The sequence below is a fragment of the Ruditapes philippinarum genome, unplaced genomic scaffold, assembly GCF_026571515.1.
Source record: "Ruditapes philippinarum isolate M1 unplaced genomic scaffold, ASM2657151v2 ctg5028_1_1_1_1, whole genome shotgun sequence".
Classification (NCBI taxonomy): Eukaryota; Metazoa; Mollusca; class Bivalvia; order Venerida; family Veneridae; genus Ruditapes; species Ruditapes philippinarum.
The window spans coordinates 11,165-37,980 of record NW_026866552.1 but is presented as its reverse complement, the minus strand read 5'-3'; the positions used below and the strand labels follow the sequence as shown (position 1 = coordinate 37,980).

Here is a 26,816-nt window from a genome sequence, read left to right as displayed (position 1 = left end):
GTCACGGTCCGCTCTGTCCCAAAGTATGGTCCGCCTTGTCCAAACATACGGTCCGCCCTGTCTTACGGTCCGCCCTGTCCGTTATTCATTTTTACGAGGACCATTGATTACGTCATCTGACATTGATTGTCGATAAATTATTGGTGAAATCATTCGATGTTTTTCGGTGTTTTAAAGAATATTTTACGCTGACAATTTCTGCTTTTACAAAACTTATATATAACTGGATTATTCGGGTTAGGTGAGTATTTATTTTTTCTAGTATTTTTACTAAAATATGTATTTTATCGGAAAATAATAATACCCGGAAGTAGAAACAATTGCAGTTCCTGGACAACGGTCTGTTGATAATTTTTTTTTCTCAGTAGATTCTATGTAATAGAAAGAGCACCGAAACACGAGGCTATCTGATTTGTACGAGGGGGCGTAGCACCCGAGTATAAATCAGATTGCCGAGTGTTTTGGTGCTCTTTCTCTTTTGTATCATAGTCAAACATAACAACACGTCCCTGTTATCAGAATATGAAACCCTAGAAAAAGTAACCAATGAACGAGCATTTGAATATGATATTTCTGCCGCTTTCACTTTCTCTGCCGTCACAATAAGTAAACCCCAGCAAAAATGAGCCAATCAACGGGCAATATCTGGAGTGCGGATAACTGATACCTGCACTCCAGTTACCGCACTGTGCATGTATAAGTATACGATTTAACTCTGACACTTTTTCAACAGAAAGGTCCCCAAACTATGCTACAATTCATATTAATTGTAACCCTACATGAGAGTTTTTACCGTAATCGAAAATACCAGAGTTTAGCTGTAAATACCGGAGTGACAATACGGCCATCAAGGCTTTGAACGAAACGAAACGAACATGGAAAATGCACAGACACTTGGGTTATGTGCGTGGCTCCCCTTTCTTGATCCGCACTTGTATACACCGTGTCTATTTTTATCGTGCAAACCGTACGTCAAAATATGTTTGCATATTATTACGACCTGGTCATAAAACTTGTTTTCCGCTATTTCAACAACGTTTAAAAAAGTCCCTAAAATATCATAATTATTTTCATAAAGATAACAACGTACACTTTCCTTTGATGTGAGACGACTGGAATGAGTTTCGGCACTGTTTTGCGCTAAATGCCGAGAACCAAAATTCCCGCAGCGGTTACTTCCCCTAATCAGTACAAAAACTAAACAAGTTAAATGTTGACGGTGCATATCAAAGACGCCGCCAAATGATGTGAACAGTCACAGGTAATGTACAAAATCTGAATTGAAAATCGTTCTCTATTACAGTTGAATATCCGAAGCACTAATCAATTTTTTCCCCATGTTCTTATTATGTGTCTGAAAGTCTGAAATGTTTGTCTGTTGCGACAATGATTGAAACGTCTGGGCGAAGCAAAATAAATTAGATTAACAATAAAAATTGAAATGATGGTAAACTTAAAATGAATTCAAGACAATGTGTGCCGAGAATATGTCCATTTAAATTGGTGCGAATTGCATAATGTTCGTTCGAATGAATTTTAGGACGGACTGTATCTTATTCTACAAATAGCAAACATATGTCTGTAATATCAAATAATAGTTGTGAATAAATTGATATATATATATATATATAATTGATATATATATATATATATATATATATATATATATATATATATATAAAGGGAGATAATTAAATTCAAATACAGTTATACTTTCCCCTGCGTGGGATCACTTAAGATACAAGTGTGCAGATAAATTGATAGAAATGAGAGAATATATACACACATACCACCACATCGATATGCCAGTCCAATTACGGCACAGTGCCTAGCAGAACAGTCATGAAAGCAAATCCACCATCACAAAAATGATGGTTTCAGAACAACTTTATATACAGTCACAAACTGCACTACACATTGAAACAAGCTCAACATTCTCATATATAGAGTTTGTTCTCTGTTAACATATCTCACAAATCAACGATGACATTTTATTGTCTTCTTCACTGATTGGGACCAGAGAACTATATATCTATTTCCGAAAGTCAACTGGATCACGTAAGATCAAGTAGATCCGTAGGATACAATGAATTTAGACAGATAAAGTATATATAAAGGGAGATAATTAAATTCAATACAGTTATACTTTCTCCAATTACGGCACAGCGCCTAGCAGAACAGTAATTGGACTGGCATATCGATGTGGTGGTATGTGTGTATATATTCTCTCATTTCTATCAATTTATCTGCACACTTGTATCTTAAGTGATCCCACGCAGGGGAAAGTATAACTGTATTGAATTTAATTATCTCCCTTTATATATACTTTATCTGTCTAAATTCATTGTATCCTACGGATCTACTTGATCTTACGTGATCCAGTTGACTTTCGGAAATAGATATATAGTTCTCTGGTCCCAATCAGTAATAATAATAATAATAATAATAATAATAATAATAATATCTTTATTTAAAGAAGGTTACACATTAAGAACATACAATAACAATCATATATATCTTATTTCCAATGTGGCCTTCTGAAATAGAAAACAACAACAACAACAACAACAGGATATGCATAGGTAGAAAAATGAATGTATAATATGTAATTTTTAAAATATTACAACTCATATATTTTTTCGACAGACACTCAACAATTTGTTTAAACATATACATATATTGCATCATTCGTTTATATTTATTCGTTCATATATTTATTCGTTCATTCACTCATTCATTCACTCATATGAATATCAAGATATGCTTTGTATTTTTCTTTAAAACATTTAAGGTTATTAGCATTACGAATATTTAAAGGTATATTGTTCCAAATGTTCATGCCATAATAAGAAAATGTGTCTTTAATATAATTTGTTTTAGGTCTTGTCCATAATACAATATCTTTTCGTGACCTAGATCTTAAGTTATATATTTTGTTGTCGGATAAAGTCATCAGTTCTGTCATATAAGTCGGTGCCATGTTATTTAAAGTTTTAAAAACAAGCACCGCCGTGTGGTATTTACATCTGTCAAGGAACGGTAACCAATTAAGAGTTTCGAATAGATTTATTGACGGAGATCTTTGAGGTTCCTGTAAAATGATTTTAGCAATTCGTTTTTGTAACTTACAAACATTATTTATGTACTTTGTGTTTCCTTTACCCCATATAATACAACAATAGTCCATAATGGGCAATATATATGCATTGTAAAACAATAATTTCATATCAAAGTGCAAAAAATACGATATTTTTTTCAATAAGGCAATTTTTCCGTTAAGTTTTCTACAAACATTGTCAATTTGCAAGTGCCATTTTAAGTTGTTATCTATGCAAATACCCAAGACTCTTTGATCAGTTACATTTTCAAGGGCTATTTCATTTATCTTAAGAATTAATTTTCTCATAATATTTACTTTTTGTCTTGTTCCTATTACCATACATTTTGATTTATCTGGATTTAAGGCCATATTATTTATTTTGCACCATTTGTCAATGCTATTTAAATGATCTTGAAGTTTTATTTCTACTTTTGATATATTTTCTCCGGACTCATAAAGAGTAGAATCATCTGCGTATAAATCAATTTTTATATCATTACCTATGAAAGCTATGTCATTTATGTATATTAGAAATAATAAAGGTCCTAATATTGAGCCTTGTGGAACACCGGAAATTATTTTCATTGACTGAGATTGAAGATTACCTATTTTAACCAGTTGTATTCTGTTAGAAAGATATGACTTAAAGAACTTAACGGCATTTTCAGAAAAATGATAAAGTTTAAGTTTATGCAAAAGTATTTCATGGTCAACCAAATCAAAGGCTTTCTTTAAGTCTAAGAATACAGTCCCGATAATTTTTCCACTGTCAACATCTTTTAACCAAGTATCTATTAAACTAATTAGTGCAGTATTACATGAATGATTTTTACGAAATCCTGATTGTTTATTATGAATTATGTTCGTTTTTTCAAAGAATGAGTGTATTTGTTTGGCAATATGGCGCTCAAATATTTTGGATATAGTTGACAAAATTGATATCGGTCGATAGTTATTTGCTTCATTCTTATCCCCCGATTTGAAAATAGGTATAACTCGAGCTCTTTTTAAATCATCTGGGAAAATATTAGATTTAATACTATTATTGATGCAATTATTGGTGTAATATAATCTCCACAATATTTGATGATGTTTGGTCCAATTCCATCTAATCCTGTAGATTTTTTAATATTCAGTTTTTCAATAATAAGTTTTACTTCAAACGGTGTAATTAATTCAATATTAAATTCATGATATATTAGCTTTTGGTTTAAAGTTTCTTTTAATTTTGAAAAATTTGTATTTGAAAACTTTGTTTTATGTATGACATTCGAGATATTGACAAAATACTTGTTTAATTCATTTATAATATTTACAGTTCCGTAAATTTCTTTATTACCTGTCACAAGTCTGTCTGGCATTGTAATACAACCTTTTTTATTTAGATTTGAAACGTCCTTTAAATTTTTCCATAAAAATGCCGGGTCTTTGTTATTTTTAATAGCATTGTTAAAGAAATCAGTGAAGAAGACAATAAAATGTCATCGTTGATTTGTGAGATATGTTAACAGAGAACAAACTCTATATATGAGAATGCTGAGCTTGTTTCAATGTGTAGTGCAGTTTGTGACTGTATATAAAGCTGTTCTGAAACCACCATTTTTGTGATGGTGGATGAGCAGTGGCTATGCTTTCATGACTGTTCTGCTAGGCGCTGTGCCGTAATTGGACTGGCATATCGATGTGGTGGTATGTGTGTATATATTCTCTCATTTCTATATATATATATATATATATATATATATATATATATATATATATATATATATATATATATATATATATATATAAATTCTTAGTAACGTTTTGTTTTTGTTTTTTATATATAAAAGATTAAACTACTTGATTAAACTAAAGATTGCATATTCGTCTAGAATCTAGGTATAGGACCACTAAATGTAGTAAAAAATCAAATCGTCAGCATCCTTCAAAATAACCTATTGCAAATATTTGCGATACATTTTAAAATAAACGTCCTTTTTTCAATCAGTTAATCTGTTTTATAACTTAAATGTTAATTATTTTCATGAGTTACATGTCGAACACGTTTTGCCTGTTTTGCAAAAATATTTCCGCTGTGTCCGTATCGCCAATAAAATCTCCTTGCGTATTTAATGATTCTCTTGTTCCTTGCCCGAATTTGGTTCCCGTCATTAGACTAGAAAGATCGCAATCGCAACTACTACGGTAACAAATCAGGCGCAATTTTGCTTAATATCAGGTACGGCAGCATTTATTTGTTTATGTCATGTTAGAATCGAAATAATATATCCAAATCGGTGATTTTATCGCTGGATAACATCACTGTTTGTCGTTCGGATGCGCATCATTATATCACTCGGGCTCGCCCTCGTGATATAATTCCTCGCATCCGAACTCCAAACAGTGATGATATTGAGCGATAAAATCACAGTTTGGGTTATATTATTTCTTAAATAACGTGCATTTATTTATTAAAAGGATATATGCATCGACTGATTTACACCAGAAATAAATGGCATGCGATAACATAAATACTTGAAATATATGTAGGTCAGTTGTGTTTACATTTCGAAGCTTGGCATCTTCAGGAAATTGAAGCGTTGGTAACAAAATTGACTTTTTTAAAACGTTATGAAATTCTATTCAAACTTGTTCACGTGATATACACTTAACCGTCTCATACTAATATAAGCAACAATTTAAAACTAATTCTTGTAATAGATAATACTTTAGTTTTTTATATTCAGGGGCGGAGAAGGGCGGAGTCTATACTCCAAGTGTCTGTGGGAAAATGGCAGCCAAGAAATTATTTACTCAAAGCAATTAATACCAAAATTTATGTAATTAATCTCTTAGATAAAACAATCATCAAAGTGAGGAAATTCAAGATTTTCAAGAATTTTAATCTTAACTTTCTTCCATGGCTATGCATACTGTACAGTACATGTATGAGTATAAAAATTTGAACTGTTGAAAACTTGTAGATCTATCCCAAAAGTGAAAATATATTACTGGCTCCATTGTTTGAGCTGTTTAAATTTTTCAGATCTTTAAAATTAAAAATATGGAGATGTTGCAGTTTTCATAATTTCTCATAACCAGGCTCAATAAATGGAGTGTGTAACATGCACCGAGAAAATGCCTATATTTCAAATATCTTATTATCTCTAAAAGTTTAATTAATAATTTTAATATATATATAATTTTCCTCAGGACTATCTTGTCACTTTGACTTGTAAGAAATGATCCTTAAATGATTTCACAAAAATAGTAATTATATTTGAGATTATGAGTATTTTTATAAATAGGTATTTTTATAAAATAAATACTAAAACTTATCCGTCAGACTTCTTAAATAAACTATAAAATACTCTTCAGCTGATTTTATCTGTCAGTTCCTTTTGTCTATATCACATCAGTAAATATATCACGAAAACAGTAAACAATATTTATATTTAAGCAACCCGGTTTTCACTTAACTAACTGCTTAACTATTCCCTATGGGAAGGAAGCTCGTAGCAAGTTATAACAACAAAGTTACAAAAATAAAATATTAATTTACTTTAAACAAGTTATCTAACCAACCTCAAATTCAACTCTCCCATTCTGCAATAAAACTCTGGTATATATACGCAGAGACAAATCCATTTACAAACGGTCAACAGGTTATCCCATTATTTATACTCAATCCCTAAAAAGCGTCTTGACCATATAAAAAGGTTTTCCTTACGTTATTATTCAAATAATGAGCGTCTAATAAATTCTTCTATAAAATCTATAATAAATGTTTATACCTATCGACGGATGACAACACGTTTAAATTATTCACAATCTAAAATTAAATAAAACTAAATCTGTAAGTATCAAAACCCTTTAACTTGATAATATATTAAAGCAAACTGTCGTTTGATAAATTAATTGCAGTATCAATGGCGATTACTCAACAAAGGGGAGTAACTATGTATAATCATTACATTACCCACGCCTCCGTTTATATGCGTCCCGCATATTCAATTATTCATATATATTTACAAAACAATTTCAAAGTAAAACAAAACTTTTAATCTCTTTTTATACTCGTATATTTCAAACTCACATAAAGAAAGCCCAACACGGCAAAATTGAAAATGTTGCAGGCTCGGTTTGATTGAGCCTGTTCATGGACGGTACTGGAAAGTGCAAGTTACCGTCCACGCCCCCTAGCACCGGCTTAAGCAGAATTCAACATTTAAACATGAAATAGTAAAATTTTGAATTTAGAAACACCTGCAGATGTGTTCATACGGCGGTTATCATGGAACCTTCAATGTGACACTTCCGTGCCATTCCATGAAAAGCGGCGTATGGTCCCCAAGTAATAAAAAGCGTGTGCCCTAAACGAGAAAACAATGGGCGGAACTAAATAAAATGGAATTTTGAAAGGGGATCAGAGGTTATGAAGCCTGCGTATCACAGATAAGACGTCAAAAGACAAATTTAAAAAACAGGCAACATATCCTAAGGGTGATTCAACATTATTCAAGTAGGAATATTGGAACCACCCAACTAGAAAATGCCGAAAAGTTGAAACAAAAAATACCACAAGCACAACAATAATGTCGTGCTGAACGATCTTCAAGGATCGAAAATATAACATCATTGATTAAATGTACGGGGAGACTTTTTACAGCCGCCACACGGCACAAATAACACGGATGTGATCATAAAATAGATAAATACAGAATCCCTAAAGAAAGCCCAACACGGCAAAATTGAAAATGTTGCAGGCTCGGTTTGATTGAGCCTGTTCATGGACGGTACTGGAAAGTGCAAGTTACCGTCCACGCCCCCTAGCACCGGCTTAAGCAGAATTCAACATTTAAACATGAAATAGTAAAATTTTGAATTTAGAAACACCTGCAGATGTGTTCATACGGCGGTTATCATGGAACCTTCAATGTGACACTTCCGTGCCATTCCATGAAAAGCGGCGTATGGTCCCCAAGTAATAAAAAGCGTGTGCCCTAAACGAGAAAACAATGGGCGGAACTAAATAAAATGGAATTTTGAAAGGGGGTCAGAGGTTATGAAGCCTGCGTATCACAGATAAGACGTCAAAAGACAAATTTAAAAAACAGGCAACATATCCTAAGGGTGATTCAACATTATTCAAGTAGGAATATTGGAACCACCCAACTAGAAAATGCCGAAAAGTTGAAACAAAAAATACCACAAGCACAACAATAATGTCGTGCTGAACGATCTTTAAGGATCGAACAATTTCTGAACTTTTTCTTAAGCTATATCCATTTAAACATAAAAATAACGTAGATTACTATATTTAACATAATTATGACCGATCATTTCTTTCTTGAACTGTAGTTCCTCTTTCATCCTTTCTGTAGACTCTAATCTAGCAAATTCTAATTCTGTTCGCCTTCTCTCTAATTTAACCTTCTCCAATTCATACTCTAATTTCATCTTATTTATCTCATTACTTTCCTCTTGATCATTCACACTTGTATTTAATTCCCCATCATCCTCTACCTGAACCGACTCACCAACATCTCTCTCAGGCTCCGCACTCTTCCCCACAGTTTTCCCACCACTCACTGATCCCAACTCACGTGTTCTCTTCAACATTGCGGCCGTAACCGCTGCCTTTCTGAACAAGGGTCCAACCATTTTCCTTTGCTCTGTCCCAACAACAGGTTGGGGCCTTGTTAATTTCCTTACGAGCCTTCCTTCGAAAACACGTTCTTTACCACATAACTTCTCATCAATATTTGTATCAACACAGCTCTCTGACTTATTCATTACTATACTTTTATCATTATTATTCTTGTCAATATTTTTCTCACTATCACTGATCTCTTCCAAAACTGACACATCTGGACTACTGCCTATATCATCAAGATAGTCTAATTCCTCATCCACATCAGATACTTGTTTCTCATTTTCATCTATAACCATATCATCAATATCAACATGCTGATCTATCAGATTGTCTTCTTCTGATTTATTTCCATTGTCAATTTCCGTATCAATATCTTTGTGATTTGTAGCAATCTCTTTCTTCTCATGTTGTCTTGCTCTATGTAACTTTGCATAATATGCCTTCTTAAATGTTTTCCCACAAATATCACATCTTGGTCTTTCTGTTATACACTTCAAGATATGTTCTTCATACTTTGACAGAGCGAGACTCATCTTACATACTGCACAAATTACTTTTGGACTTATAACCTTTGCATTAGCCATCCTGCAAATAGAACATACATAATCTTTTAAATATAATGGCTTCTTTATTTTTCTACCAAATTTACTAATAACAATCTCATCATTATCACCTTCATCTTGTGACTGGTCATTATCTGAAAGAGAATCAGACACTGATTCAACATCATTAACAATCTGCTGATCTGTATTAGATGTCATTTCATCATTTGGTTCAAATAAAGTCTGACTTCTTGATTTCTTTAATCTATTAACATGAATGATCTGTAATGAAGCAAACTGGCCACAATTAACTTTGTACAAAACATCTGATATTTCTCAACAATTTTGAATGGTCTTCTCCAATAAGATGTCAACTTAGAGGAACATCCTACTTTCTTAACTGGAAAATAAACAAAAACATTTTCACCAATTTGAAAAATGTTAAACGACAATTTAATGATATAAATGACCTGTAATTCCACACTGCTTACATGGTATTCTTGAAAATGCATCTGCGTTTGTATGTATTCTTCCCGGTCTATGCTCAATTTTCATATCGTAAGCTGATAGAATTTTAATCCATCTAGCAATTATCCATCTAGAAACTTGACCTTCGGGGCTTTTAAAATTCATGAGCCATCTTAAAGATCCATGATCCGTTCTGACTAAAAATTTCTTTCCATACAAATAATGCCTGAAATATTTCACAAAATGTACCAAAGCTAATAATTCCTTACGGGTAACACAATATTTCCGTTCAGACTTGGTTAATGTGCGACTAGCATAGGCAATAACATGTTCCTTGTCATCAATATTTTGAGACAAAATAGCTCCTATAGATTCATGACAAGCGTCACAATCAAGAATAAACGGTTTCGAAAAATCTGGATGAGAAAGTACCGGAGATTCAACTAATTTTTGTTTTAATATTCTAAATGTTTCTTCACAATCTTGTGTCCATGTCAATTTTCTATGTTTCTCAAACGATGAAGCGGCTTTGCTATAGCAGAAAAATTCTCAATAAACTTCCGATAATAGCTACAAAATTTGATAAACAAGATCAGCAAGGAAAAGCGGCGTTCAATGAACGCAACCATCATATGACTCCAGTGGTAAGGAACCCAGGCGGACCCCAAACAAAAACAGGACAGGGCACAAGACAGAGCACGGACAGGTTAATCACTTAAATGATAAGGAATTCAAGGAAAACAAATAAATGATTGAATAACAGGTTATAATTTGTAACTGATAAGGATTTCAAAGAAAACAAATAGATGATTGAATAATAGGCCCACAAAGTCAAAGGGCACAGGGGAAGGGAACAGGAGACCGGGGAAAGGGGGGGGTAAATCAAAGAAATAAAAACTAGGGGCAAAGGGGAAGATACTTACCGTAGACGAGAAAACAACAAGGGACACAATCAAAAGTGTCACCAAAACAGTATGAAACAACATAGACATACATCTGAGGAACACAGAGGGGCACGGCCTTGGAACGGTCAGCATCACAAGTAATGCTGGGGTGTTTAAACCGGTTAATGGTGAACCAAACCTCGCTCTTAGCCCCACCATGTTCCTATTAACGAGACAGTGTAAATAAAATGAATCCCCGCCAAGTGAAATTCCAACAGTTGTTATGGTTACAAAAGGTTAAATATGTAAAAACCAAAATGATCATGTAGAAACATATAAAAGTAAACCCAATGACCATAACAAAAGTACTCAATGTCCTAAAGGAAGACAGAGCAACAAGAAAATCACCTACAAGGGCCCGACGAAGCAAGGCAGCAGACGAACATTAAGACAATTCAGTCCCAAAGGGCTTTCAAAACTGCCCATCATAGTCTCCCACTTGGTCCGTCAGATGTAATCAAAAGAGGAAAGCGTAGTGTTCAACTGTAAAAGGGTTGAACACTAAGCATGCAGAATGTCTTAAAATAGTAGGGTCATAACCTCTTTTAATAAAACGTTTAATGATTTTAGTAAAAACAACAGAAAAATTACCATGACCCAAAATCTTACGAAGATTGTAAAAAATTATGGAAACAAAGTGATCCCTCGGAAGCATTAATCACAACAAAATTACAAGAGAATTGCAGACTCGGTTTGATTGAGTCTGTAAATCGCACCGCCATAAGAACCAGGCTGGCTAATTCCTTGTCGCAGAAGAGTTTTTAAATCACTATTGAATTTTGAAATTAAATCAAAATTAAAATTGTAAAATTTTGTAAAATATTTCCGTAATTTATGATAGCGGTAGCCCGGTTTTAGAAGCTTGCTGGTTATAAAATATTCCGCTCGTTAAAATCCTGCTTCAAGCTCTAGCAAATCTAATTAACTGAGAAACATACACCCCGTAGAATGTTGCATGGGGTACGTCTCCATCTAAATGTGGATAATTAACTATACAAAAGTCAAAGTCATCTCTTCAGTCATAGATTTTCGTGTGAATAGAATTGTTGTTGATAGTAATATGAAGATCCAAAAATGATGTACTAAAATTTCAAGAGTTCGTTTTATTAAGTTGTAGTTCATGGAGATAATAGTCAGACACCATTTGATCAAAATAAGAGTTACATAAATTAAAAATATCATCAAGGTATCTGGATGTATTATTAAATGCGACTAAGCAAAGCCCTAAGAAAAGCATTTCTTTTGTACTAGTAGGTGACGTCCATTTCCGAATACATTCCGTTTTCTTAGGGTCGGTCTCAATCCCGTTTTCAGGCACTATATGTCCTAAAAATTTTACTTTCTTAGCAAATAAACAGCCTTTCTTTGCTTAAGTTTTAATCCAGCTGTTGACAAACGTTGAAAAACTGTATCTAAATTATTCAGCATAACATCAAAATCTTTGCCCATAACGATTATATTTTGTCTGATGGGTCAACGTCAACCTGCCAATCACCTGATGACAAATCTAAACACGAAAACCATTTACTGCCTGATAATTGATCTAGTGACTCGTCAACATGTGGAATTGGATAAGCGTCTTTGATTGTTACATTATTAAGTTTGCGATAATCAATGCAAAATCGCTGAGTTCCGTCTTTCTTTCGAACAAGAACTACTCCGCTAGACCAAGGGCTTGTTGATGGCTGTATAACATTTTTATCCAACATTTCTTGAACTTGTGTATTTACCTCCTTATTCATGTGTTCTGGCAAACGTCTTATCGGCTGTTTTATGGGTCTTGCATCACCGGTAGGTATCTGATGCTTAATAATACCGGTACGACCAAGATCAGAATCATTTACAGAAAATATTGAAGAATATTTCATTAGAAGCTTTTTGACTTGTTTACTTTGATTTTTATCTAAATCAACTATAGCTCGCTCATAAAGATCCGTCAAATGACCTGGAAGCTGTGTTTCAGATCTATTTTTGATCACTGGTGTACTTATACTATCAACAGGGCTCATCAATGCAATGTTTGTTCCCGGATACAGTACTTGATTATCATCGGATATATTCATCAATCTGACGGGAACTTTCTCATTTCCTTGAACTACTGCTCGTGCTATCAAACCATTATTGTCTAATAAGGGACGTTTACTTTGCTCTATCATGAATAAACCTTTATTGGAAAACTCTTTTTCTTGAACTTTACCTTGTATTAAAACTTCACTTCTAGCTGGGACAAAAACTCTATCTGTACATATTATTCTATAACATCCGACTGGCCCTTGACATTTCAATTTACATGACTTACCTCTGACAGATATAGTGCTGGATGCTACATTTATGATCATGTTTTGTGATTGCATAAAGTCAATACCTAAAATGATATCAGTCTCTATTGAAGAAACAACAACATCAAAGAGACTCTTTTGACCCTCAATTTCTATTGATACATTAGCTTTTCCTTTTATTTGTAATGGTTCGCCAGATGCTGTAGCAATATTAAAGCTACATGTTTTCAATTCAAGTGGTATCGTAGACTCGCATATCATGTCATATAATTTTTCAGATATTATCGTAAGAGTTGCACCTGTGTCAATTAAACAAGAAACACTAACATCATTAACTTTTGCATCTATGTATAAACCTGATCCATGCCTCGTTGAACTTTGTACGGACTGATGTGTCTCTTGCTGGGATTTTAGAGTTTGTGTATTATTTATTTCTGGTTGTTTAGGACAATTTCTTTGTATATGTCCGATATCTCCACATTTATAACAAGTAAATGGGACCCTATTTCTATTTTCATAAATGTTATGAGATGAATGTTTATTTTGCATGGTGTTTGAAATATTGGAAGATTGCATATTTCTACTTTGTTGCATATTTCTACTTTGTTCAGGTTTACTTTCAGAATATTGTGAATTTTGGGTCTGAAAATTTTTGAACATAGCTCTCATTTCTTCCATAGACTTTTTAAGTTGTTCTAACTCACGAGAAAAGAAACTTTGACCAGAAAATTGCCTTTGTTGGGAATGTTGAGTAAAAATTGGTTTTACTGGAGTGTTATGTTTGAAATTCGACCTATTTCTATCATTTTGTACGTTATTATTATCCCTGTTTACCGATCTTGTAAAACCTTGTCTATCTAATCGCTTTCTTTCAGTTGTGTTAAAAGCTTCAAGCTCAACAGCATGCCTGATAGCATCATTTAAATTTGTAGGTCTGGTCATCTTAACTCGAAGTCTCATGTCAGAATTTATCAAAGAATCTATAAACTGCTCTTTAGCTAAGGCTTCTTTGACTTCTGTCGGGGCTGATGGGTAAGCTAAATTTGTTAACCTTCTAATGTCCTGACCCATCTGTGATAAAGTTTCTGAGGCTCTCTGTCTCCTATCTCTAAGTTGTGCCCTATATAATTCTGTTTGATTTCTGGGTGAAAAACGTTGTAAAAATGATGTCTTTCTGCAAGTATCATTTCTATGTCTATTATCTTTAAGTCCCATAGTCGGAGTCTGCGTACTCTGATGCATACTCTTGCGAGATTCATAAATGTGTGTGCCTTTTCCATTTACTGAGGCTATCACCTGTGAATAATCATGTGATTTTGGTTTTGTGTTTCCTGTCAGATTTTCAAACTGAGAGTCATATGCATCAGTAAAACTTTCTTGACTTAAAACCCTGTCAGACACGTTTCTCAAATTTTCTTTAGGTGTAGAAGTTGCCATGTCATTCAATTTCTTAAAAAATTCTGTAGAATTTAATGTGGACGGGGAAATATTTGTTTCACATATATATTGATCTAATACTCGAATTTCCATTTGAAGTTTTAAACTTTCGTTCTCTATTTCTAAAAATCTAAGTTTCCTTTTCAAACTCATCTCTCCATCATCGTCCCAAGGATTAGCCATTTTTGCAGTGTAAAATAACAATAATTAATCTTGTGACAAATATTATGTTCTTAAAAAAATGCTACCTTTACTGATTCGTCAGACTTCTGTATGACAAAACAAATAAAAAGATAAACGTGAGTAAGTGTTAGTGTTAACTATCTATCAGACCTTATTAAAATACTATGAACCTTAATTACGTATCTTTACAACTAGAAGATCTAATATATCCCACCGCTGCCACCAAAAATATCTGTAACGTGCACCGAGAAATTGCCTATATTTCAAATATCGTATTATCTATAAAAGTTAAATTAATATATATATAATTTTTCTCAGGACTACCTTGTCACTATGATTTGTAAGAAATGATTTCACAAAAAATATTAATTATATTTGAAATTAGGAGTATTTTTATAAATAGGTATTTTTATAAAATAAATACTAAAACTTATCCGTCAGACTTCTTAAATAAACTATACAATATTCTGCAGCTGTATCTTATCTATCAGTTCCTTTTGTCTATATCACATCAATAAACAGTAAACAATATTTATATTTAAGCAACCCGGTTTTCACTTAACTAACAACTTAACAAGGATAGCTTTTAAAAAAGCTAGTAGCGACTCGCTTCGTAATTTTTTTCCAGGGTGTGTTTAGATGTAAAAATGACAGTTCTGTTAGCTGAAAAGACTTCATCGAACATCAAAATAAAAGTGACATATAAAGTTATGGAAGCCAGTTCTATCAGTTTAACAAAGAGGAATATGATTTTATATGAAGATGCATGTAAACAGATAGAATGAAGTCCCTATGTCTATGCACATTTACTATATGGCCTGTTGACCTTGACCAAAAAATGTTAGATAGGTAGAATTCATAAAGATGTCTCTTTATACGAAGTTAAGTTGTAATATGTTATTGGCGTCCGCGCCGAAGCGCGGCGCTCTTATGGAATGAGATCAGATTTTGTGAAAGGGCGACAGCAACTTCTCGAGCCTTTTAGTCGGTCATAATAAAAGCCGAAAATTCCGATCGGTATGAGGGTGCTTGATTATTAAATAAGAATGAAATGTCGCGATATGTTACAATGAATTTTCGCAATGCAAACATTTTCAAATGAAATAACCTTTTCCGTCACTAAATCGCGCTCTTCGGGGTTTTGTATTTATCATTTTGTAGTACACAGTCGGTTATCATGGTATGTTATTGTTGTACATGTATGTTGATGACCTAAATATTCCAAAAACCTATTTATAGATATATCTATTTATCACTCCTATCGGTAAATGCCGGTCTCTCCCGGTCTATTTTGACCAGGATTTACTAGTGACCGGCGAATAGTACCACAGGTTTATTGTCCAGTCTCTCCCGGTTTTGGAGTAGATGTTTGATATCGTTACAATTAGAAAAAAAACAACAATAGCATGTTTCATTTTATCTATATGAGATAAAAACAATAAATATGTACACGGATTTATATGTAATATAAATCCGTGATATGTACAATAATTGAGAAAAAGGTACATTTTTTATGGTATTAAAATGACATTATCAACTTTGAAACATTTTATTTAATAATTTAATTTGTTATCCGTGTTTAGTAAAGATGCCGAGGAATTATTCAAAGTTACAAATTAGATTTTATGAATTATTCAATTGATCGATAATTTAAAAAAATGATAAAGAAAAATACAATGTACATGTACATGGTTTAAGAATAAACAATATTATATATTGAAAGATAAACCATAATTTACTGACTTTTTCCAGTTAAGCTTTGACTTATAATCGTCGGTCAATATGACAATTGAATTCTTAAAATTTATTTTACAATTTTAATAAAAAAGAGTAGTAAAAACTCAGTATTAAAATAGCACATAAAACACAAAAAAGAATAAAAGAAAACAATATTCATAAAATTTGTATTTTTTTAATTAAAATTAATAGATATTACAATTATTGTATAATAAACAATTATGATCAACATGATCAACATGGTAATATAACCAGTGTCATATTTTTACTAACTTAAAGTGTGAACAGATACCTTAAGGGGGTCTTCGCTAATAGCGATAACATAATAAGGGACAAATGTGTGGTACGTGTTGATCATGCGTTACACATATGGATTATAAATGATTGCATACATGTATATCCGTTGCTATTAATAACCACGATCATAAAGAAATAACAAGTAATATTCTAATCTCTAGCATGCCAATCAAAGTTCATAATGAACAATGTCTTTCGTCCGCTCATTCATAAGTGGTATACATTTCTGGTAGTTTATAAGAATATCTTGTCATCATATGTGTACTAGTTCATCTTCACTTGCTGCATTTCTTGCTTGGACGCCCTTTGATGCTTTGCATCAATGCTTTTCTTGTTTAGTATTGGAATGAGTGACAGACAAAAGTCCTAAAGTAAACACAAGTTGTCAATCAATACAGCCGGGATCGTATTAAAAAATATAGGGATCCCGGAAATTGACCAGTCTAAGAAGATTTTTTCAGATAAGCCGGGATCGTATTAAAACATAAAAGGGATCCCGGGAATTGACCAGTTCAAGAATATAGTTTTCAGAAAAGCCGGGATCTTATTAAAATATATAGAGATCCCAGGAATTGGCCAATTCAAGAATATAGTTTTCAGAAAAGCTGGGATCGTATTAAAACATTTAGGGGTCCCGGGATTTGACCAATTCAAGAATATAGTCTTTGATTTTTCCAATTAATTAGGCATATAATTATAAGTATTGTGATTTCCGCATTTTAAGTTTGTTAATAAATAGCTCTAAATATATCTATATCCCAAGTTAAATTAATTTAACGTTCATTACATACAATAAAAAAATAATAAAAACTAAACGTTTAATGGCCTTTCATAACGACAATAATCAAGACAAATATAGTTTATTAGTTTTTCCTCTATATCTAATACGATCCCGGATCCCGGCCAGTAAATACATACATTAAATACCGGAAAGGATAAAATGACCGGAAAAAAGAAAAAGAAAAAAATGCACAGAACCAGATGTACACTTATGTTTATTAACCAAACGAAAACTTACTACAGAGAAAACAGGTGAAATCGCTAAATCAAAAGTCAGTGTAAATATGATTTATTGAAAAGAATTCATGAAAACAAACATTTTAATCATCATTATATCTTTGCGCTCAAAGCAATACTTGCTGCTTTTTAAAAATTGCGTGAAAATTGAAGTTTTTTTTTTGACGCTAAGATTAAATTTCATTGGCTAAATAATTTTGGACTCCAGCCCTGACAGATAATTTTTTTTAAGAAAGCTGGAAGCCAACCTTCGATTAAATTTTTGGATGGATTCGGAGTTTTAGGTTGTTTCTCAGTAAAATCCTATCGTAATACCGGCGAGCCGGCACTATTATCTATGGGAAGGAAGCTCGTAGCAAGTAATAACAACAAAGTTACAAAAATAAAATATTAATTTACTTTAAACAAGTTATCTAATCAACCTCAAATTCAACTCTCTCATTCGGCAATAAAACTCTGATATATATACGCATTACAAAGGGTCAATAGGTTATTTATACTCGATCCCTAAAAAGCGTTTTGACCATATAAAAAAAAACGTTTTCCTTACGTTATTATACCTGTAGGATACATGTAGGATGATTCTGGGCTCTGATGGAAGGGCCAAGCCCTTTTTAAGCCCCTCTTCTTTTGACAATCTTACAGTACTTCTTCTTATTGCTCTCACCACTTCTATGTTTAATTATATATACTTTTATCTATTTCTGTTCACTCTGCTGTACAATTATAACAGCATACTTTTCAATAAACATTTAAAACTTTATATGGAGTGTCTCCGGTCCAGTGTTGGTCTAGTTTTATTTTAAATTCATGAACACTTTTTGAGTCTACTACACTTTTTGGCAAATTATTCCATGTTTTAATTACACGTCTTGAAAACTGATGTAGGCAATGAGTTGTTCTACTACGAGGCATTTCTAGTTTTAAATTATGTCCCCTTGTTGATGCCGAATAACTAAATTTTTTTTCAAAAACACAGTCATCTAAGCCTTTTACTATTTTGAAAGTCTGAATCATGTCCCCTCTTAATCTGCGATGTATTTGACTTGGCAGTTTAAGCTTTTTTAAGACGGTCAATATATGTCAGATCTTTTAATGATGAAACTAGTTGTGTTGCTCTTTGTTGAAGTTTGTTCTAGACTTGATATATCTTTTATTAAATATGGATTCCACACAACATTTGCAAATTCAACATGAGGACGAATCAAAGCTGTATACAATTTCACAAAGGTGTATTCATCTAAAAATTCAAAAGACCGGTTAATAAGGCCTAAAATACTATTTGGCCTTATTAATCTTAGTAGAAATATGTTTTTGCTAAATTTTAAGATCTTTTTCAAAAATAACTCCTAGATCACATTCTTTCTTGAGTAGTATCCAATAAAGTCTTGTTATTCATAACATACTGTTTTTGAGGATTTGCATGACCATAATGCATCTCCTTACATTTATCAACATTAAAGTTCATTTCCCATTTTACTGCCCAGTTCATAATTGAGTCAATATCATTTTGGAGGACATCCGACTTGCTAGTTGGTGTATACAATTTTGTATCATCAGCAAAAATATTTTAATGCTTTGACATCATCTGTGATATCAATTCACATACATAATAAAAAGTACCGGCTCCAACACACTACCTTGCGGCACTCCACTATCCGCTGCTTTCCACAATGACGTACTACCTTTAATTGATACACACTGTCTTCTATTGCAAAGAAAACTTTTTATCCACCATCAAACATTTCCCTTGATTCCAAAAGATGACACTTTATTTAATAAACGTACATGTGGGACTTTAACCCCCCCCCCACCATCCCCCGGTCTCCTGTCCCCTTCCCCTTTGTGGGCCTATTATTATTTTCTTTGAATTCCTAATCAGTTACAAATAATATCATTTAATGATTAACCTGTCCGTGCTCTGTCTTTGCCCTGTCCTGTTTTTGTTTGGGGTCCGCCTGGGCTCCTTGCGATTGGTTCTTGTTGCTGGGTCATATGGGGATTGCGTTCATTGAACGCCACCTTTCCTTGTTGATCTTGTTTATCATATTTTATCGAAAGCCTTTGCTAGATCAAGATATATGGTGTCCCAGCTTTGATAATTTTCCATATAAATATTCCATTCTTCTAATACATTTAGAAGTTGTAAAGCACAAGACCTTCTTGTCCGAAAACCATACTGATTGTCAGATAATAATTTATTTTCTTCAATATGTTTCATAATGTGCTTTCGAATAATTTTTTCCAATGTTTAACACAATATTGATGTTAGACTAACTGGTCGATAGTTACTAGGATTTGTTTTGCTTCCTTTTTTAAAAATTGGCGATACTCTTGCATCTTTCCATGCATTTGGAAGTAATCCGTTTTCAAGTGACTTTCTAAATATAGCGGTTAACGGCCGAACAAAAACATCAGCCAGACTCTTATTATGTATGGGTGTATGTCATCTGGACCCATTGATTTATTTGGATCAAGTTCCTTTAATAAATTCAACACCTCACTCTCCGAGATATGTATATCATCAAGGTCTTTTAACACAGTCTTATCTTTCATGTTAGGTACACAATCCAAATTTTCTTTTTGTAAAACTGTTGTAAAGAACTCATTTAACAATTCAGCCTTTTGCTGGTTTGAGGTTGTAAAATTACCATTCTCGTCTTTCAAATTGAAAACACCATCTCTTGATTTAGTTTTGTTCTTAACATATTTCCAAAAATGTTTTGGTTCTGTCTTAGCTTTGCGTGATATAACTTTCGCATAGCTTCTTTTAGCATTTTTAATAATGTCATTTGCAGCATTTTTTATACTTTTGTATTCATCATAGTCCTCATGGCGTCTTGTTGCAAGGTACTTATCCCATGCATGTCTTTTCTTTTTAATATGTTTGAGGGTTTCCCCAGTCATCCAAAGTGGTTTCGGTTTAAATCGTTTCTTAGGTTTAGACATTGGAACATATTTATTAACACATTCATAGAACTTATTTGAAAATATTTCCCACATTTTCATGGATATTACAATTTTCAAAAAGCAAAATCCAATCTAATAGCTGCCATTCATTAGAGAAACCTAGTAAGTCACATTTTTGATACATGTAAAAACCATTTCCAGTATAAAGCTCTTTGAACTCACAAAGAAAATCAAAAAGTAATATTACGTGATCACTACAGCCCAAAGAAGGTAAGTATTCAATATTGTTAATATTGGATTCACACAAGGTAAGAATTAAGTCCAACACATAACTTATTCAAATAATGAGCGTCTAATAAATTCTTCTATGAAATCTATATTAAATGTTTATACCTATCGACGGATGACAGCACGTTTAAATTATTCACAATCTGATATTAAATAAAACTAAATCTGTAAGTATCAACACCGTTTTTATTAAATTGATAAACAAGAAAAGCATTGATGCAAAGCATCAAAGGGCGTCCAAGCAAGAAATGCAGCAAGTGAAGATGAACTAGTAGACATATTATGACAAGATATTCTTATAAACTACCAGAAATGTATATCACTTATGAGTGAGCGGACGAAAGACATTGTTCATTATGAACTTTGATTGGCATGCTAGAGATTAGAATATTACTTGTTATTTCTTTATGATCGTGGTTATTAATAGCAACCGATATACATGTACACAATCATTTATAATCCATATGTGTGACGCATGATCAACACGTACCACACCTTTGTAATTGTCCCTTATTATGTTATCGCTATTAGCGAAGACCCCCTCTTAAGGTATCTGTTCACACTTAGTAAAAATATGACACTGGTTATATTACCATGTTGATAATGTTGAGCATAATTGTTTATTATACAATAAATGTAATATCTATTTATTTTAATAAAAAAAATACAAATTTTATAATATTGTTTTCTTTTCTTTTTTGTGTTTTATGTGCTATTTTAATACTGGGTTTTTACTACTCTTTTTTCTATTAAAATTGTAAAATAAATTTCAAGAATTTAATTGTCATATTAACCGACGATTATAAGTCAAAACTTAACTGGAAAAAGTCAGTAAATTATGGTTTATCTTTCAATATATAATATTGTTTATTCTTAAACCATGTACATGTACATTTGTATTTTTCTTTATCATTTTTTTAAATTATCAATCAATTGAATAATTAATAAAATCTAATTCGTAACTTTGAATAATTCCTCGGCATCTTTACTAAACACGGATAACAAATTAAATAAAATGTTTCAAAGTTGATAATGTCAAATTTATACCATAAAATGTACATTTTCTCAATTATTGTACATTTTTATTGTTTTTTTTATCTCATATAGATAAAATGAAACATGCTATTGTTGTTGTTTTTGTTTTTTTAATTGTAACGATATCAAACATCTACTACAAAACCGGGAGAGACCGGACAATAAACGTGTGGTACTATTCGCCAGTCACTAGTAAATCCCGGTCAAAGTAGACCGGGACAAACCGGTAATTACCGATAGGAGTGATAAAAGATATATCTATAAATAGATTTTCGGAATATTTAGGTCATCAACTGATCATTCTAGGATACATGTACAACAATAACATACCATGATAACCCACTGTGTACTACAAAATGATAAATAAAAAAACCCCCGAAGAGCGCGATTTATTGACGGAAAAGGTTATTTCATTTGAAAATGTTTGCATTGCGAAAATTCTCCAGTTCGCTATTCATTGTAACATATCTCGACATTTCATTCTTAATTAATAATCAAGCACCATCATACCGATCGGAATGATCGGCTTTTATTATGACCGACTAAAAAGCTCGAGAAGTTGCTGTCGCCCTTTCACAAAATCTGATTTCATTCCATAAGGGCGCCGCGCTTCGGCGCGGACGCCAATAAATTGCAGTATCAATGGTGATGATTACTCAACAAAGGGGAGTAACTATGTATAATCATTATAGAGGGTATTGAATGAGTGTATAGCCTCTCGGTTCAATATTGAATTTATTGAATGAGTTGAATAAAATTATATTATGGAAACAAAATATTATTTTATTCAATGAGTTATATATATTAAGTTAAGAACATACACAAATATAATATTCTATTAATCACATACCCAACTTTAAGACTGTTTAAAATAAAAAAAGAATACCTTTTAATTGACACAACTAGACTATAGTGTAACGCTTACACTTATTGTGTATTTACACTATGTTTCTGTAAGGCATATGATGTCACATCAAAATATCAAAATGTTTGTTCACACTTAGAAGCACATGAATGAATACCTAAGCCTGAACTTAAGTATGAAATGATTTAACTAATATTTTAATAAAAATGTCACAGCCCTATGATAAGCTTTCTAGAAAGGACACATATTAAAGGAATCTAATAAGGTACACATCTGAAATTCAGCATGGAAGAAACTTATTGACATATTTTGGTATTTTGCATATTACACGATGTTTTACATTTATCTACAGTCGAATAGTCAGTTTTGAAAAGTCATTTTTGATTTGAAAAGTCATTTTTGATTGCAATTTTTTCCAAGGTCACTTGTAGTCCAATATATCAAACGTTACAGGCTTGTTATAGTTTATGTCAGTCAAGCCCAGAAGCAAAAATATCTCAAAGCGACGTCATATTTATAGGACTAGCTAGGTCACTTGTTGTTGTTGTTAATAACTTTTTCTATACGGCCACGGTCAGCTCGTCCAAATGTCAACTCACCACTCTTGTAATTACCATACTGATTCTTTATCATGACATTTGGTAGTTCTGTTGGGGTTAATGAAGTTGCAATATTAAACAAAGTTATCAATAAAGACTATTTAAAAATTGAAATTAGATTGACCTCCTCATGAGGGTGTAGAAAGTTTCAGTGTTATGTAATTAACAGATTATGAAATAAATCAATAAATTTGCAGAATTAAAATTGAATTATGAATTTTGCAGGTATGTTAAATAAAGAACAAAATATAATGTGTACTTGATACAAATCTCAGGCATCAAAAATAAATTGAAGGAGTAATTTTTTTTGAGGTGGCTAGCCGTATGGGCCCATATTGCTAGCCTAAAGTTCCAGCCATCGTTTTTCAAAAGATAGTGGGAATTTACACTCAATGAGGAGAAGAGTGGGTCCTAAATTCAGCCCCGAAAATCCTTTTTCAGCATATTGTCGAACTGGTAGCCCTTAGTCAAAATATACTGACATGCCATTTGAAGCTATATTCTGAGATATTGTTGGTCTGGGTCAAAATTTCATGAAATATTGCCCATACACAAAATAGCACAATATCTCGTCACATAGTACAATAAGTTGGACTACTGGTAGCCCTTATATGGCCTACCTTGTTGCAATTCTTAAAGTGTTTATTTAATTTAAGAGGTTGAACATGTATAAAATAACATTGATTGATAATTTACTTTTCAATTTACAGGAGAATTATGGATATTGTTTGGCAGATACTTATTGCAGTTTTCATAGTGATACTGACATCACTGGTCATTCTGAAACTGTATTTGGAGAGTATTAAAGGAAAATGTACAAGTGACGTAAATCTCTTAGGAAAGGTTGCCATAGTCACAGGGGCCAATACAGGTATAAGTCCTCTATGTAAAGTGTCTTAAGTTAACTCTTGCCCTTCTGGTGGCAACAGTTTCTACTCACATGTATGCAGCCAGTGCAGACCGAAATCAGCTAGCACATCTGTGCCTGTCAGTATGTATATTGAAAATTTCTCCTTCAGTATAGACTAATCCATTCATCATTGATTGTGAAAATCTCAAAGTATGTACTGACTGAAATGCAAGTGCTCAGTGTATATCACGATCAGCTTGACAGTGGAAAATGAGTATTATGTCACTTAAAACTTTTTATTACTTTTGAATTCTCTTTTCATACTCTAGATTAGAAGCATAGATACCGATAATAACTAAACTGTAATGATACTACATGCATAAAGCTTTCTCCTTTCTAAAATACAATCAAATACACAATAATGTTGTTTCTTTTCTAGGTATAGGCTTCTACACAGCATTAGACTTTGCAAGACGGAATGCAAGAGTGATTTTAGCTTCCCGTAACCTTGTTAAAGGTCAGAGGGCTGTGGATAAGATACAAGAAAAGACTGGAAATAAAAATGTTCTTGCTATGAAGTTAGATCTAAATTTGATGAAATCTGTGAGAGAGTTTGTGAAACTGTTCAAAGAGAAAGAGACCAGATTAGACATACTTGTCAACAATGCAGAAATGTCAGGTATAGCAAACTAGTTATAGTCTGACTAGAGCTGTCTTTGATAGAAACGATATCAAGTATTGGTGATATTTTTCTATAAATCAGCAAATCGTTACAAATTTGAAAAAATGGATAATTTTGACTAATTAATGAAATTTGTTTAAATTATAAAATTCACCCAAAACATACACAGAAGTGGATGTCCATTTTTAAAACTATGCTGTCATTACATGTTGGACATGCTTCATAGAAGTGATGACAAAAATGGTTTTAAAAAATCATACAATTGCCATTTATGAGCAATCATATGTTGGTGTTTTGTCGATATTTGCCATCCTTTATCTATATATCATTGATATGCTTTGCACTGAAACAATGACAGCTCTAAGTGTGACTAAAAAAATTGTTGGAGCACAACACTAAATACCTTATTCCAGTATATACCAGATAAGGCAATTGAATGATTAAATGCTATAATCTTGCCTTTTAACACGCTGAAATGTACTTTTAGAAGGCTATTTCATCTCCTTGTAAATTTATGAATGAAAAATGTAAGAACAAACAAAAGCAATATTATATATATTTTTCTATTTTTTGATCATGATTTCTGTCAAGTGTTTATAGGGACTGTGTAACACTGTGTGAGTTAAATCACTGAAAATTTTATTATAGTTTTTAATATCCCCCTTTTGAAAACGGGACTGAAAAAAGAAATTTAACCCTTTTTAAAATTTAGAGTCTAACTCCCATTCCCGGTACTTCTTAAAACATTGTTGGGAAAAAAATTAATATTTAAATGTATATGTTTGTTTTGAAAATTTTTGGCAAAACCTTTACCCTTAAAAATGTTTTCAACAGAAAAACTATAAAATGTGTAGATACAAAAATGACTTTCAAAGAAGTGCAAGCAGCATTACATTTATAAAATTTGTGTATGGAAATCCCTGATATTGAAGTAGAATAAGTAGATAAAAGTTTAATCTTTTGCTGTGACAGTAAAGGTATAAACTTTATTATTTATGATATGAATTATATTTACTGTGTAATTATGGGAATTCAGAAGATATTTGCTCTGTTTGAATTGGACAAGATTAATAGACTGCTGGCTTAGCTTGATAGGGAGAGCATTGGATTTGTAATCCATGGGTCGCTTTGTTAAGTCTTTGACAAGGCAAAATTTTTATGTGATCTTCAACATTGAGTCTAAGGGCCATTTGTCTCTCGCAGCTAATTCAGAAAGCATGTTGGATAAGTAGTTGGTCACTTGCAGAAAAAATGGTAATTACTGGTCAGTTTTCTAGGAAAGTCGGTTAGGGACTGACCGCAAAGTTGTGACCAAAAATGTTAAAACTAAATAAGCAAAATAAGATTTTTTAAATTATATCAAATTGAATGATTGTACAATTTGTATCGAGTAATAATCTTTTATGCAGTTGTGCCATTGACAAAAACAGATGACGGATTTGAAGTGACGTTTGCAACAAACCATTTTGGACCTTTCCTTCTCACAAACCTTCTCATGGGTAAAATAGTTCAGCCTTCCTATTTTATAATGTTTCTAATTTAATGTTGAACACATTTAATTAATTGACTGGTACATGTATGCTTTTCATAGTTGTGTTTTGACATTAATAAAATTTAGGCAAAATTTATGATCTTGAATTCTGATGACCTGTAATGCTTTGTTTTTCATTGAATTCACAATAACTGGTTCATGATTTATATTATCAGACCTGCTTAAGAAGTCACAGCCCAGTAGAGTAGTGAATGTATCATCCTTGGCTCATAACTGGTCAAAGGGGATTGACTTTGAGAACCTGAGGGCAGAAAAAGACTATTCTATTCACAACTGTTACTTTGATACCAAACTAGCAAATATCCTGTTTACTAGAGAACTGGCAAGAAGGACAGAAGGGACAGGTTTGTTATAAATAATAAATCTCGAACTAGTCATGAGGCAAAAATATGA

General features: G+C 32.5%; 1 protein-coding gene across 1 annotated transcript; it reads left to right on the top strand.

Moving 5' to 3' along the window:
- Positions 1–108: 108 nt before the first annotated feature.
- LOC132732852 (retinol dehydrogenase 11-like) lies at positions 109–26,816 on the top strand. Its single transcript, XM_060719371.1, has 5 exons — positions 109–241; positions 24,050–24,210; positions 24,629–24,868; positions 26,281–26,370; positions 26,579–26,816. Exons 2-5 carry the CDS (start codon positions 24,057–24,059, stop codon positions 26,776–26,778), a joined length of 684 nt encoding a protein of 227 aa, XP_060575354.1. The 5' UTR covers positions 109–241; positions 24,050–24,056; the 3' UTR covers positions 26,779–26,816.